The sequence below is a fragment of the Rana temporaria genome, chromosome 2 (genome assembly GCF_905171775.1).
Source record: "Rana temporaria chromosome 2, aRanTem1.1, whole genome shotgun sequence".
NCBI lineage: Eukaryota > Metazoa > Chordata > Amphibia > Anura > Ranidae > Rana > Rana temporaria.
In genome coordinates, this window is record NC_053490.1 from 272120752 (window position 1) to 272135851 (window position 15100).

Consider the following 15100-nt stretch of genomic DNA (forward strand, 5'->3'; position numbering starts at 1 on the left):
TTCTCATCCTAGATTAGGGTCTGGAGACTCGGAGGCTTCAAAGAGATTTGGGTGGGAGAAGCCTCTACCCCTGTCCCCATTCTGTCCTGAACGAGGCTCTACTTCTGCCTGTGCCTGTGCCTATGCCATCATGCCTCTACCTGTTGCATGAACTGACCACACGACATGGACCTGCCTACTACCAGGACCAATATTTTTGGCACTGCTGACAATATGTCTGCCTGATGGGACAGTATCCCTGCCTGGACAATTGTGTATGCCGTTGCTGACCAAGTCCCTGCCTGCTGCCTGGACCAGTGCTATCCTGCTGTGTAGAACTGCGCTACTATTACCACAGGTAATCTTTTGTTTACGCTTTGTTCAGCATAATGTATTTTGGGGTGTAATTCTTGGTATGTGCATGCTATGTGTCTCTGGAACACCTGACGGTGTTCCTTGCATGTTTGATCTCTGTATGTGGTCAGGCTGTGTAGAAGTCTCACACGTGGTATCGTTGTACTCAGGAGGAGTAGCAGAATGTATTTTGGGGTGTAATTTTTGCTATCTAAATGCTATGTGTTGGAAATATCTTATAAACGGACAACTTTGTGTAAAAAAATGCGTTTTCATTTTTTTCCCACATTTTCCAAAAACGTCTAAAAAAATGAACCGTTCAACAGACTCATTATGCCTCAGATTATACGTTGGGGTGTTAGCTGTCCAAAATGGGGTAATTTTGTGGGCAATTCCATTGTCCTGGTGTTCCAGGGCCTTCAAAAAATGTAATAGGTAGTCAACTAGTTAGATGTGCAACTTATGCTCCTAAAACCCCTGATGGCGCTCCCTGCATGTTGGGCCTCTGTATGTGGCCAGGCAGTGAAAAAGTCTCACACATGGGGTATCGTTCTACTCAGGAGGAGTAGCAGAATGTATTTTGGGGTGTCATTTGTGGTATGCACATGCCATGTGAGAGAAATAAGCTATTACAATGACAATTTTGAGAAATAAAAAAAATAAAAATAAAATAAAAATCTTAATTTTGAAAAGTATTGTGGGAAAAAATTACAACTTCAAATAACTCACCATGCCTCTTACTAAATACATTGGAATGTCTACTTTCCAAAAAGGGGGGTTATTTGGGGGGAATTTGTACTTTTCTGGCTTGTTAGGGTCTCAAGAAATGATAGGCCTTCAGTACATCAGGTGTGATCATGTGATAATTTTTTATGATTTGCACTATAGCTTGTAGACTCTAAAACTTTCACACAGACTAAATAATTTCCAAAAATGTTGGGTTATTTTTATCAGACATGTAGCAGTATAAATTGTGGCCAAAATTTATGAAGACAAATTAATAATTTGCAAAATGTTATCACAGAAACTAAGAAAAAATATTTTTTTCAAAATTTTCGGTCTTTTTTCATTAATAGCGCAAAAAATTAAAAACCCAGAGGTGATCAAATACCACCAAAAGAAAGCTCTATGTGTATGAAAAAAAGGACAAAAAAATAATTTGGGTACAGTGTTGCATGACTGAGTAATTGTCTTTCAAAGTGTGAGAGCGCTGAAAGCTAAAAATTGGTCTGGGCAGGAGGGGTGTTTAAGTGCCCAGTAAGCAAGTGGTTAAAGTGGATATATTTTTTTTAATTAAGGCTTGCACCTTGTACAGTATAAGATTTTATGTCATCTGTGACCAGTCTTGCCAGGAAGAGTTAATCCAGCTCTGAGCATTCCCTCTTTTTTTTCAGTAAGATAAAAACTGACACACAGAGAAATAGTAGTCAGTTTCTCTTCCTTGCTGTGAGTGACAGGTGATTTACATACCTCATGCACTAGCCTGAGAGAGGTTTTCTGTGTACTTCAGATCCTCATCATAATTTCTTATCCAGCTCTCCCAGGATTGACTGCTTCCATACCTCAGCATGATTGGGCATGCTGAAGTCATGTGGTGACTTTTCTAGGTTTTGACTGAATGTTAGTGATCATAGCAGAAGTTCATGGTAAGAAATACACAGGAGAAAATTAATGTTGACAAGGGGATTGTAGAGGTGGGCGGGGAGTCTATTGACATCACGACTCCACCCAATGAGCTCCAGACAACAGACCCACCCACAGAATCTGCAGTTTTTCGGGTCTCATAACAGACAGAGGGGAGACATTTGACAGGTAAGGATACATGCAGGAGGCATGTATATCCTTATAGATAACCACTATGGCAGAAGTTTAGAAAGGATGAGAGTGGGTTTACATCCACATTAGGTGGTTAAACTGATCTCATTTACAGACCGAAGGTTCATCCCTTAGATCTAAAAGAATTAAATGTTACAATGTTGCCACCCAGACGGAGCCTGTGGAGGAGCCCTTCCCCACACCCCCGGGCATACCAGAGGTCATGGCGGTGATATCGGGCTGCCAGGCGGCTCTTACGGGGAAGCTGGAAGCTGTCCAGATGGATGTCGGCCTGATTAGACAGGATCTCGACAAGATCCGAGCTCGGCTCGGGCTGCGGAGCAGAGGGTCGGCCAGGTGGAAGACACAGTGGAGGAGCATCCGGACCCTACAAACCAAGGTGAAAGTCCTTGACTTTTGGGGTGGAGGATGCTGAGAACTGCAGCAGGCGGAACAATTTGCGCATTGTGGGTCTAGCAGAGGGGGCTGATCCGGACTAATTTTGTGGAGGACCTCCTGCGTACAATGCTTCCAGCGGCCCAACTCTCTCCTTACTTCACGGTGGAATGGGCGCAAGTGCCACCTCAGCGGGACCCGCCGGGCTCCCCTCCTCGCACGATGAGATCCTATGCCTATTAAACGATTGAGACAAGCTTCCGAGGGCTGTGAGAGAGATCTATCAGAACACCAAACTGCTCCTGTTTCAGGACTACACCGTGGAGACCCAGAAGCAGCGCAGGTCATTCGATGCGGTCAAGGCAGCAATGAGATCCAGAGGCATAAAGTACAGCATCCCTTTCCCGGCGAAACAGAGTGGTCAATGGCGAGACAGTCCGGTTCTTTATCAGTTCCGGGAAGCTGCCTCGTGGCTGGAAACGCTACCGCAACTGAAATGAGCGGGCCTGGCTCATTTATTGCCCGATTGCTAGTGTTCTCTATGGGCTCCTTGTCTACGGCTCTGGACGGTGAGGACAGTAACACATGCCTATTTGGTATTCCAGGCGAGCCTTGATGTGTGGGAGCAGTTTCCTGAGGCAGGATGGTTTGCAAGTTTTGTGTCATACGTGCCTCTCAGTTCTACCATTTTTGGGCACATGGCTGTTATGAGTGACTTGTCTCGGGCCTCCATTGTGGCTGTGCCCTATTATGGCTCCTGTTATTTTTTCCGGGTTTCACCATGCAACTGACTGTTAAAGTTTCTGCCCCTGAACTGTCCAGGAGATCTACACATGCATGCCATGCTTTTACTGGAGTGAGGTTTACCCTTTATTTTACATAATTTTTTCTCTTTTCTCAAATATTTTCTTAATTTTTATGTTTCATATCTTGCTACCAGACTTCTAGCATCTCCAAGGTGGAGGTTATTGTGGGCCCTCTTTCCAACTGAGGTTTCGGCCACCCCTCCGTATGTTTGTTGTGGAGGAGTGCCTGATTATCTCTCGCTGACTGGTGCACGCCTCCCAGAGTGAACTACTCTAATGACTTTGTTGGGGAAAATAGGCATGATCCCAGTTTGGGGGGTCTGCGGCGTGGGGGGAAGGGGCGATCTTTCTTTGTTTAGTTTTACCTTTACACTTCACGGTTTCTCATCACAGTATATGTTTATTTTTTTGAGTAAGATTTGCTATGTCACAGGTATCTTTCGCCCATATGGTGCTGCTGGTGGTGTGGGATGGTCTTCTGCCCGGACGGATTTTGGTTCCCTGGGGCGGGGGAGTGCTGCGATGCTACCAGGGGCAAATACATTTTTGTTAATGGTCCCAATGGCTAGTTTTTCAGTGCTCTCCTGGAACGTCCGGGGACTAAATTCAGCTGTAAAGCGCTCCCTTGTTTTCAATTACCTTAAGAAATTTACCCCTCAGATATTTGTCTTACAGGAGACTCGCCTGGTGGGCTCTAGAGTCTTTGCCCTCAAAAAGGAATGGGTGGGCTGGCATTATAATGCTACCTATTTTAGTTAGTCCAGGGGGGGTGAGAGCATACTTGTCCACAAATCCCTCTGGTTCCAACTACAAAATGTCAGGACAGACCCGGGCGTCATACTGCATGCTATTATTGCAAATGTTGAATATGTGCTGGTGGGTCTCTACCTGCCCCCACCTGCTGATGCTTCCCTCCTGCATGACATTATGCAACATGTCATACAGTATGGAGCACGAAATGTTATGCTGTTGGGGGATATAAATTTGGCTCCATGTCTGGAGCTAGACAGGCTCCACCCATCCAGTCGGAGGTCATCTGAACTCCTGCAGTGGGCAGAAACTTTTGAGCTCACGGATGTCTGGTGACATTATCATCCGTCAGATGGGGGGTATACATGTCACTCCTCCACATTTCGGTCCCTTTCTCACATCGACCTGGGCATTGTTTCCCAGTTGCTGCTGCGGGGGGCGTCGAAGGTGCAGATCCTCTCCAGAGGCATTTCAGATCATGCCCCCCTCATGGTAACCAGATTGGAGGGGACTCCCATTGGACAGGAAATATGGAAACTGTCTGGTCACTGGATTTTGGACCCAAAAAGGTACAGGAGGATATGCCAGAGGCGAGATGTAATTGGTTGGCAAATACTGGTTCAGCAGATTCCTTAATACTCTGGGACACCTTTAGGGGTGGTTGAGAGGGGAATACATTTCCTGCATTGCTAGTAGCCGGAAGCAGTCTGTGCGGTCGCTGGAAGAGCTGAAGTGCAAGCTTAGTGTCAAGGAGGATAGTTAAGTGGCAGATCCTACCCCCCTTAATTATGATTCCTGGCAGTATGCGCTTAGGGCGGTGGATCTGCATAGAGTGGACATGACTAAAAAATCCATGCTTAGTACAGCCCAGAGGGTGTTTGAATATAGTGACAAAAATGGTAAGCTGCTGGCGTGGTTGTCCCGAGAGGATTGTTCTGGTACCTATGTTGGAAGAATCAGGGATGAGCTGGGGTCCCTCCTTACTAGTCCAGACAAAATTAATGACAGGTACAGAAGGTACTATGCCTCCCTATTTTCCACTGAGGTAGATTATGACATGCAGGAACTTGAGACCTACTTAGCTGGGGTGGACTTCCCTACTCTGTCCCAAGAAACTAGTGCCCAGTTAAACCGGAATATAACCTTGGAGGAGGTACAGATTGCCATGGCCCAGTTACAGCCTGGTAAGACTCCTGGGGCTGATGGAATTCCAGTGGAATTTTATTCCACGTATCAGGAGCTCCTTGCCCCCAGACTCACTAATTTGCTCAATTCACCCAGTTAGGATCCCTGCCAGAATCTATGTCTGAGGCTATTATTGTGTTGGTGCCCAAACCGGGTAAGGACCCTGAGGACTGTGCATCATATCGCCCAATTTCCTTAATAAACGTTGACACAAAGATATTGGCCAAGGTTTTAGCCAACCACCTGGCACAGGTCCTAGAAGAGCTTATCCACGTGGATCAGACAAACTTCATGCCCGGTAAGGGTACTGATATCAATCAAAGATGGCTTTACCTCAACATGTCTACAGCCCATGACAACGGGGGAACCAGATTCATTGCCTCTCTAGATGCTGAGAAGGCATTTGAGTGGGGCAGATATGGATTTGGCCCTCAGTTTCTACTCTGGTTGAAAATGCTTTTATCAGGCCCCTATGGCATGTATAAGGACTAACAGTAGGGTCTCCGATGGGTTCCCGCTGCAGTGGGGTAAGCGCCAGGGATGCCTCCTCTACCCCACCCTTTTTGCCTTGGCGTTAGAACCACTGGCCATATTGTAATGTACTGCTAATTTTCAACAGCATGAATTTATGCTAAAATGTGAGATACTTCCGTGTGTGATAGAGGAAAAGAAGGGGGGAAGGTTCTAGCTATAGCAACCATTTAATGTATGATCACATAATACAAGCCATATACTAGCAGGTTGCTAGCCTCTCACATTTCATAATAATATCAAGTATTGACATCACTACCAGTATTCCAATGATCAAGAAAGAGAAGGAGCAGAAAGAGGTTCAATGTGCAAAAGGAGCCTAGTTCTAAAGTTACCTAAAGTAAATATGTTGCACACCCTGACAAATAAACTGGGCATCTAATTAAAATATATACACAAGCACAGGATACCAAATGATGAGATAAAGACAGCTGAAATGAAGTGCAAAGATTATGAAAAACTGATTATTACAGCAAAACTTTGCTGTAATAATCGAGCTTGGCTCCATCCCCTCCTACCGAATGCATCTCCCTCTTGGCATATGTGGCTGTCCACCACATCAGCTCAGGAAAAAGGAGCCAAACTTGTCTTTTACTAGCAAAAATGAAATTTGCAGCTGTGTATATCTCTGAAAATAATAATTATTTTTTCTGTATTTGTAGGAAGTGCCAAGACTGAATTCTCAGAAAATTAGCTCCTGCTAGATCACTTCAGGCTCTCCCCTATACAGTTTAAAATCCAGTAATACACTGTCTCGCCCTACTCTGCATATGCTCAGTTGCGCTCTATTTTTAGGCATTGTGAATAATTTGTAGAAGCAGATCTGATGACAGCCAAAAGATTTACTGCTGTTCAGGGGCTCTGAGCTTCAGCAAAATGGCAGCCTCCAGCAAGAAGAAACAGTAGCAATGCTGGAGGCAATTTACAGCACACATGAATTTTAGTAGCATAATTATTAATGTGGAATGTATGTTCCTTGCTAAAGAACATTATTTTTATCAGGCTGTTATGGGTAAAGTTCCACTTTAAGCAATCAGGCTGCTCTACTAGCCTACTAAATATTTTAAAAGAAAAAACGAAATATTTTTTTTACAACATCTTAAAACTAATCAAAATGAGTACCTTAAAATCTTCCAACTGCTGTTTGATTGCTTCAACTTCAGATCCAACGACCTCCTGCAAAGCATTGCTGCCCTCTGCTGCCACGATCTGATATATCAGCTCCTTCAGTTTAACGCTGAAGTCCTCCACTCTGCCTAGAGTAGCATCTAACTGCTCCTGTCTATTTTTGCCACGTTCAGACAGCTTAGCACATTGCTTATTTAAAGTTCCAAGCTCTCGCAATAATCCAATGAGGTCAGGACCTCCTTCATTCTCCAACATATCTCTGCATTTCTTTTCTGAACATTCAATATCAAATTTTAAGCCATGGAGCAATTCTAGAAACTTCTGGACAACTTCCGTTTGAGATTTCAGGCTGTCTACATCCCGAGCTACTGGGCCCATGTTGTCAAGTTCATCATCCAGGTCAGAAAGATTCGAAAAAATTTCTCTAACATGAGTATGAAATTGACCAATTCCTTGCAGTTTTTGCTCCATACTGCTACAGCATTCATTAACTTCCTGTTTTACATTCTCAAAATTATGCTGCACATCCTCTGCTTGATGTAAAAGACGAGAGGCATCTGAGCCTTTTGGGGCATCTTCTGTCAAACCTTGGATTAGGTTTTTCAAATACTGAACCTGTGTCTCTAAATTCTGCAGCATGTCCTGCTGAGTTTTCATGTTCTCTAAATTCTTACTGCTGCATGACTGAGGACCCAGAGCTGCATAAATTTCCAGGTGGTGTTTTGCTACATCAAGTTTCTTATCTATATTTTTAAAACTATCATTTAGTTCCTTAAGTCTTAAGGACATTTCCTCAATGGACTCAGCTTTGATATGCAGCTGTTCCGTAATACTGTCCATCTTCTGATTTAGCCTGGCTCTTTCCTCCAAGATTTCCTGGTCGTCGACCTCAGTCGCTTCGATCAGAAGATCAGCTGTGCTGTTCATCATCTCCACCAAAGAACGTTTCTTGTCTATTTCACTTTCAAGAACCTTTGCTCTAAGAAGCTGGGCTTCAAGTTGGACAGGGTCAATAGTAACTTCCATTCCTTTCATTTGGGTCTCACAGTCTTCCAACCAAGGAACCAAATCTTCCACATGTCTACCAAATTTTTGAGCTTTCTGCAAACAGTCTTTCAGTTTGTTTTGTCTTTCTGATGTCTTCTTTCCCAGCTCTTCCCAGTTTGTTTTCAGATTTATTAGTTGATTCTGTAGGGCAGTCTTCTCATCCCCAGGCTGTGAAGACAGGAGCAGAGATTCACCTTCAGCAACAATCATTTCATAAGACCCGGTGTTCTGGTTTAGACTTTTTTGGAATTCCTCCTGGTCTTGAAGAAGTTTTTGTAACTTTTCCAGTTTGGATGACACTGGGGGGCTTTTGGCCTGTTGCATTGACTTTTCATCCAGCCAATTTCTCAGTTCATCAAACATCTGTTGAAACTGCTGGGAACTGGCAAGTGCCGTCTGTAACCTATTCACACGATCCGCTGCAAAACATAAGACTCGGGGTTACTTTCTTTACAAGCAATACTTTTATGTAATCCCCCCCCCCCTTTTTTTTAAATACATAACATTACCTACAAAAAAATATTGGTTAACTACTTGCCGACCAGCCGCCGTATTTCTTCGGCGGCAGGTCGGCTCCCCTGCGCGAGAGCCCGTAAAATAACGTCGGCTCTCTTTGCGGCCGCGATCGCCCCTGGGCACCCGCGATTGCACGTTACAGATCGAGGACCGGGAGCTGTGTGTGTAAACACACAGCTCCCAGTCCTGTCATGGGAGAAATGCCTGACCGTCTGTTCATACAATGTATGAACAGCGATCAGTCTTTTCCCCTAGTGAGGCAACCCCCCCTACAGTTAGAACACACCCAGGGAACATACTTAACCCCTTCCCCGCCCCCTAGTGTTAACCCCTTCCCTGCCAGTGGCATTTTTATAGTAATCCAATGCATTTTTATAGCATTGATCGCTATAAAAATGCCAATGGTCCCAAAAATGTGTCAAAAGTGTCCGCCATAATGTTGCAGTACCGAAAAAAAATCGCTGATCGCCGCCATTACTAGTAAAAAAAAAATAATAAAAATGCCATAAAACGACCCCCTATTTTGTAAACGCTATAACTTTTGAGCAAACCAATCAAACGTTTATTGCGATTTTTTTTTTACGAAAAATATGTAGAAGAATACATATTGGCCTAAACTGAGGAAAAAAATTGTTTTTTTTATATATTTTTGGGGGATATTTATTATAGCAAAAAGTAAAAAATATTCATTTTTTTCAAAATTGTCGCTCTATTTTTGTTTATAGCGCAAAAACTAAAAACTGCAGATGTGATCAAATACCACCAAAAGAAAGCTCTATTTGTGGGAGAAAAAAAAAGGACACCAAGTTTGTTTGGGAGCCACGTTGCAGGACCGCGCAATTGTCAGTTAAAGCAACGCAGTGCCGAATCGCAAAAAGTGCTCTGGTCTTTGACCAGCAATATGGTCCGGGGGTTAAGTGGTTAACAAACAAAAGAAACACTCAGTTATTATTAACCTGCTAAATCTTCCATTCCTTTAAGCGGAAGTGCCACAGTGTCAAGTCGTTTTTGAAGTTCATCTTTGAGGTACGGTTCTGCCACAAGTGCAGATAGCCCATTGCATAGAATTTGTGCTTCTGCAACTTCCTGAGTGAGGTTTTCCAGATCTGAGCGAATGCCACTAGTTTCCTGCAACTGCTGCTTTACAGCATCGGGCTGAGTGCTGACTGCTGGCTGTGAGCTCAGCTTCTTGCCTGCCTGCTTTATTTTGTCAGTTAGGCCTTGCAGAACCTCTTGATACTGCGCACTTTTCACAGCAGCCTGGTCAATGTGTTCAGCCCTGGAATTCAGGCGATTGGTCAGGTCTGTCCATTTCTTGTTAATTTCATTGAAGTCTTCCTCCACCTGGCTGGTAGATGGAGACTCATCACCAGGTCCTGTTAGGATACCATAGGCTGCATGCTTTAGTTCTTCATACTGAGCTTTGCGTGCTTCAAATTCCTTTAACATAAACTGTAACAGAAATAACAACGCAGTGTTTGTATAAAATGACAGATCAGAATACACAACGTTAAGAAACAACAGAGCAGAATTCATAAATCACTAAGCCACATTCAAAAGAGCATAACTCCTGTCTGTTTATACCTCAACCATTCTATCATCAACAAACCAGATAATACATAGCCCAGCTTGGAGGGATCTTACTCATCCACCATGTTTATCCCTTACCGTCAATTACCAATTACATGTGCTGGTAGATTGGTATTGATAGCTACTGAAAATTAATACATATTTATTGCATGCCAAGGAACAATGCAGACATTGTCCTACTCTCTAGCAACATTAAACACACTTCTGGAATATTTTACTGTGATAGGACACTAGTCTAGACATACACAATAAAGCAGATGTACTGTAACTGTACTGTTTCACATGGGCATATCATAACCACCCGTCCGAAGTTGATAAGTGGGGCGTGTATTGTTCTGCGATCGCTGAGAGTAAATGACACCATTCAAAAGTGATTAACGGGGGAGGGGCGACAATGATGGACTTGGTTTCTTACCACTTCATTCTCCCTCTACATGTTCTCTAGCGTCCTGCTCCATAGTAACAGGGAGGAAATCAGCCGCCCCTCTAGACATGACTGGCCAATAAGGAAAAGGGAGGGCGTGGCTTAGGGAAATCTGTGCTTAGTAACATATCAGCACAGATTGCTGGGATTGATGACAAACATCTCCCAGGAGGCATAGCGGAGGGGGGGATGACGCGCTCAGGCCTCAGCCGGAGGAGAAGCATATCATTATTAAAACTGAGTTTTCAACAAAAAAAAAATTATATGCCAAATGTGTTTAAGGGGACAGAGAAGCAGGGGATGAAGAGGACTTGAAAAAAAGGGATTTTTAATACAGCTTACCTGTAAAATCCTTTTCTTGGAGTACATCACGGGACACAGAGCGGCATATTCATTACTAGTGGGTTATATGGAGTACCTTCAGGTGATGGACACTGGCAATCTCAAACAGGAAGTGCCCCTCCCTATATAACCCCCTCCCATAGGAGGAGTACCTCAGTTTTGTAGCAAGCAGTATGCCTCCCAAAATGGTCCCCATAAGAGGGGTGGGTGCTCTGTGTCCCGTGATGTACTCCAAGAAAAGGATTTTACAGGTAAGCTGTATTAAAAATCCCTTTTTCTTTCTCGTACATCACGGGACACAGAGCGGCATATTCATTACTAGTGGGATGTCCCAAAGCAATGCTTACAATGAGGGGAGGGAGACATCTTCCCAAGACAAAAGGATTTAATTTAGAGATATACTCAAATCATAATAAATCCAACTTAGTTGAGAAAAATAAATTTAAATTTTAAATTTTACTCAAAAGGGAGCCCCCGGACTCCGAGGGTCTCAAACTGCAGCCTGCAGCACTGCCTGCCCAAAGGCTGTATCAGTATTCCTTCTTACGTCCAACTGGTAGAATTTTGTAAACGTGTGGACAGAAGACCAGGTTGCCGCCTTGCAAACTTGAGCCATAGAGATCTGGTGATGTGCTGCCCAGGAGGCGCCCATGGCCCTAGTAGAATGAGCCTTTAATGATAACGGAGGAGGCAACCCCTTCAAGCCGTAGGCCTGAGTGATTAACTGTTTAATCCACCTCGAGATGGTGGATTTTGCAGTTGCCTGCCCCTTCTTGGGCCCATCCGGTAAAATGAACAACACATCTGTTTTCCGGATCTTCTCTGTAGCTTTAAGATAGGCCTTCATGGCCCTGACAATATCCAAGGTATGCAGCAACCCTTCCTTTCTGGAAGTAGGTTTAGGAAAGAAGGATGGTAATACCAAATCCTGGTTTAGATGAAAACTGGATATAACCTTTGGTAGGAAGGAAGGATGAGGGCGGAGAACGACCTTGTCCTTATGTAAAATAATATATGGTTCCTTACAGGATAAGGCTGCCAGTTCCGATACTCTTCTGGCGGAAACTATGGCGACCAAAAATACTAACTTCCTTGTCAGTAGAACCAAAGGAATTTCAGCCAACGGCTCAAAAGGTTGTTTCTGTAAACTTGACAGAACAAGATTTAAATCCCACGGACAAAGCGGGGATTTAACTGGAGGATTAATACGCAAGACCCCTTGAATGAAGGTCTTAACCAGCGAGTGGGTGGCCAGCGGCCGCTGAAACCATACTGACAAAGCTGAAATCTGTCCTTTGATTGTGCTTAATGCCAGTCCTCTACCCACTCCTAGCTGGAGAAAACTTAATACTCTATCGATGGTAAACTTACGAGAAAGCCATAACTTGGACTCACACCAGCCTACATAGGCCTTCCAGACCCTGTAATAAATCACCCTAGAGACCGGTTTCCTGGCTCTGATTAGGGTAGAGATTACTTTCTGAGACCGACCTCTACCCCTGAGAATCAGGGATTCAGCTTCCAGGCCGTCAAATTTAGATGCCGTAAGGCAGGGTGGAGGATCGGACCTTGCGATAGCAGTACTGGCTGTAGAGGAAGAGTCCAAGGGTCTCCCACTACCATCCTTAGGATTAGTGAATACCATGCCCTTCTGGGCCATGCTGGAGCTACCAGGAAGACTGGTATGTGCTCCACCCTGATCCTGCGCAGCAGGCGGGGTAGTAACTGGAGCGGGGAAAATGCATAAAGAAGTTTGAACTGATGCCAAGGGCAAACTAACGCATCGGTTCCGCAGGCCCTGGGATCCCTTGTGCGGGACATGAACCTGTCTAGCTTCTTGTTGAGTCTCGATGCCATGATATCCACGTCCGGCACTCCCCATTTCTGGCAGAGTGTCTGAAAACCTGTGGATGCAGCGACCACTCCCCCGGCAACAGAGTCTGGCGACTTAAGAAGTCCGCCTGTAGGTTGTCGACTCCGGGAATGAATATAGCCGATATGCAGGGCACATGGGCTTCTGCCCACAAGAAAATCAAGCTCACTTCTTTCTGAGCGGCTTGACTCTTGGTTCCCCCTTGGTGATTTATATATATGCCACCGCCGTGGCATTGTCCGATTGTATTTTCACCGGGAACCCTTGTAGTTTGGACGTCCAAGCCCTGAGGGCTAGTCGAGCAGCTCTGAGCTCCAAGATATTGATGGGCAACTGCTTCTCTGCCGCTGCCCAAGAGCCCTGGCGAGTGCAACCACCCAAAATTGCTCCCCAGCCCATCAGGCTGGCGTCTGTGGTTACTATCTTCCAGGTCACAGGACTGAAAGTCTTTCCCTTCAGGAGATTCTGAGGGTTTAACCACCAAGCTAGACTTTGCCGCACTCTTGGTGAGAGTGGCCAAGGAATTTCTAAGGCCTGAGGCCTCTTGCTCCAGGCTGACAGGATGGCTGCCTGCAGGATGCGAGTGTGGCTCTGAGCGTACGGAACCGTCTCGCATGTGGCCACCATCTTGCCTAGTAGCCGCATACATAGGCGAACAGTTGGCCTTCTCTTGCTTAGAACCATTTGTATTAGCTCTTTGATGGCCTTTAATAGGGGTAGAAACACCCTCTGTTGTTCTGTATCCAATCTCATGCCGAGATAATCCAGCTGCCTTGTGGGCAGGAATGCTGACTTGTCTCGATTTAGGACCCAGCCGAACCTCTCGAGGTACTGAACCGTGAGGGCCACTGCGCTTTCCAGGCCAGGAGACGAATGGTCTACGACCAAGAGGTCGTCCAGGTAAGCCAGGACCGTGACCCCCTGGATCCTTAGATTAGCTAGGATTGGGGCTAGGACCTTCGTGAATACCCGGGGGGCCGTAGCCAACCCGAAGGGGAGCGCCACAAATTGGAAATGACGCTGAGCCACCGAGAAGCATAGAATACTTGATGTGGCTGAAAAATTGGCACATAAAGGTAAGAATCCTTTATGTCTATGGACGCCATGAAGTCGTCCTTCTGGAGCACGGCGACAGCTGACCGAATAGTTTCCGTCCGGAATGAGCGGACCTTTAGATACGCATTTACTCCCTTTAAGTCCAAAATTGGCCTGACATCGCCGTTGGGCTTTGGGATGATAAACAGGTTGGAGTAGAACCCCAATCCCTGTTCCCGGACTGGTACTTCTACTATCACCTTCTGGCATAGCAGATGATTCAATGCCGCCATCAATGCGGCTCCTTTCACAGGGTCGCCTGGTACTCTTGACTCCTGGTAATGAGGAGGAGGGAATTTTAGAAATTCTAGCTTGTAGCCCGTGGTCATGGAAGACCGTACCCAGCAGTCGGGAATGGTGGCCTCCCAAACCTCTGCAAAGAGACGCAGCCTTCCCCCCACCATCGTGGGTGGGGGCGCCCCTTCATAGGGCCGACTTGGGGGCTGGCTTCGCAGGCTTGCGGTACCACTGCTTCTTGCCCCCAGTGGCTTGGCCCTGCGGCTTATTGTTAATGCCTGATCTTGCAGGAGGCCGTCGATACTGTTTGGTATTAGAGGGCCCCTGCCCCGGGGAGGGCTGGCGCCTAAATGCGGGCCCTCGGGCCTTCTTCTTGACTGGCAAGAGAGTGCTTTTGCCGCTTGATATAGTCTGAATATATCTATCCAAGTCTTCTCCGAAGAGACGTCCTCCATGGAAGGGAACCCTACCAGGAGTTTTTTGCACGGGGGCTCAGCCTCCAAATTCTTCAACCATAAGAGCCTTCTCATATGGATTAGAAATAAGGATAAACGTGACGCCTGCTGGATGGAGTCCTTGATAGCATCCACCGTAAAGCGTATAGCCCTGGGTATATCCAAAATTCCTCTGCCTGCTGGGCAGGGATAAGTTTAAGCATTTGCTTAGTCTTATCTGATAATGCTTGGGCCACTCCAATAGCAGCCACAGCGGGCTGAACTATCGCCCCTGCTGAAGTAAAGGAGGCCTTAAGTAATGTTTCCAAGCGTTTATCAACCGGATCCTTAAACACCTGTAAGTTTTCTACAGGACAAGTTAAAGATCTGTTCACACATGAGATGGCTGCGTCCACAGTAGGGACAGCCCATCTCTTTGAAAACTCTTCCTCTAAGGGTTACCTGTCTGGCTTAGCCCAGTCCTGAAAAATCAGGTCCTTTAACAAAGGATGTACCGGGAATACCAAATTGGCTTGGGGCGCTTTCAGGGAGCCCAATGAGGATACCGCGGAGGCCAGAGGCTGAGGCACAGGTATCT

General features: G+C 45.6%; 1 protein-coding gene across 18 annotated transcripts in view; it reads right to left on the reverse strand.

Annotated features, from left to right (window-relative positions):
* The window catches only part of MACF1 (microtubule actin crosslinking factor 1), a 410210-nt gene that overhangs the window by 107221 nt on the left and 287889 nt on the right, over window positions 1–15100 (reverse strand). For all 18 annotated transcript variants that reach the window (XM_040337002.1, XM_040337005.1, XM_040337001.1 and 15 more), the window contains 2 exons: window positions 9464–9959; window positions 6939–8410 (listed from right to left, as the gene is read on the reverse strand). In XM_040337002.1, coding sequence (XP_040192936.1) covers window positions 6939–8410; window positions 9464–9959 — 1968 coding nt within the window. The remainder of the gene's footprint in view (window positions 1–6938; window positions 8411–9463; window positions 9960–15100) is intronic.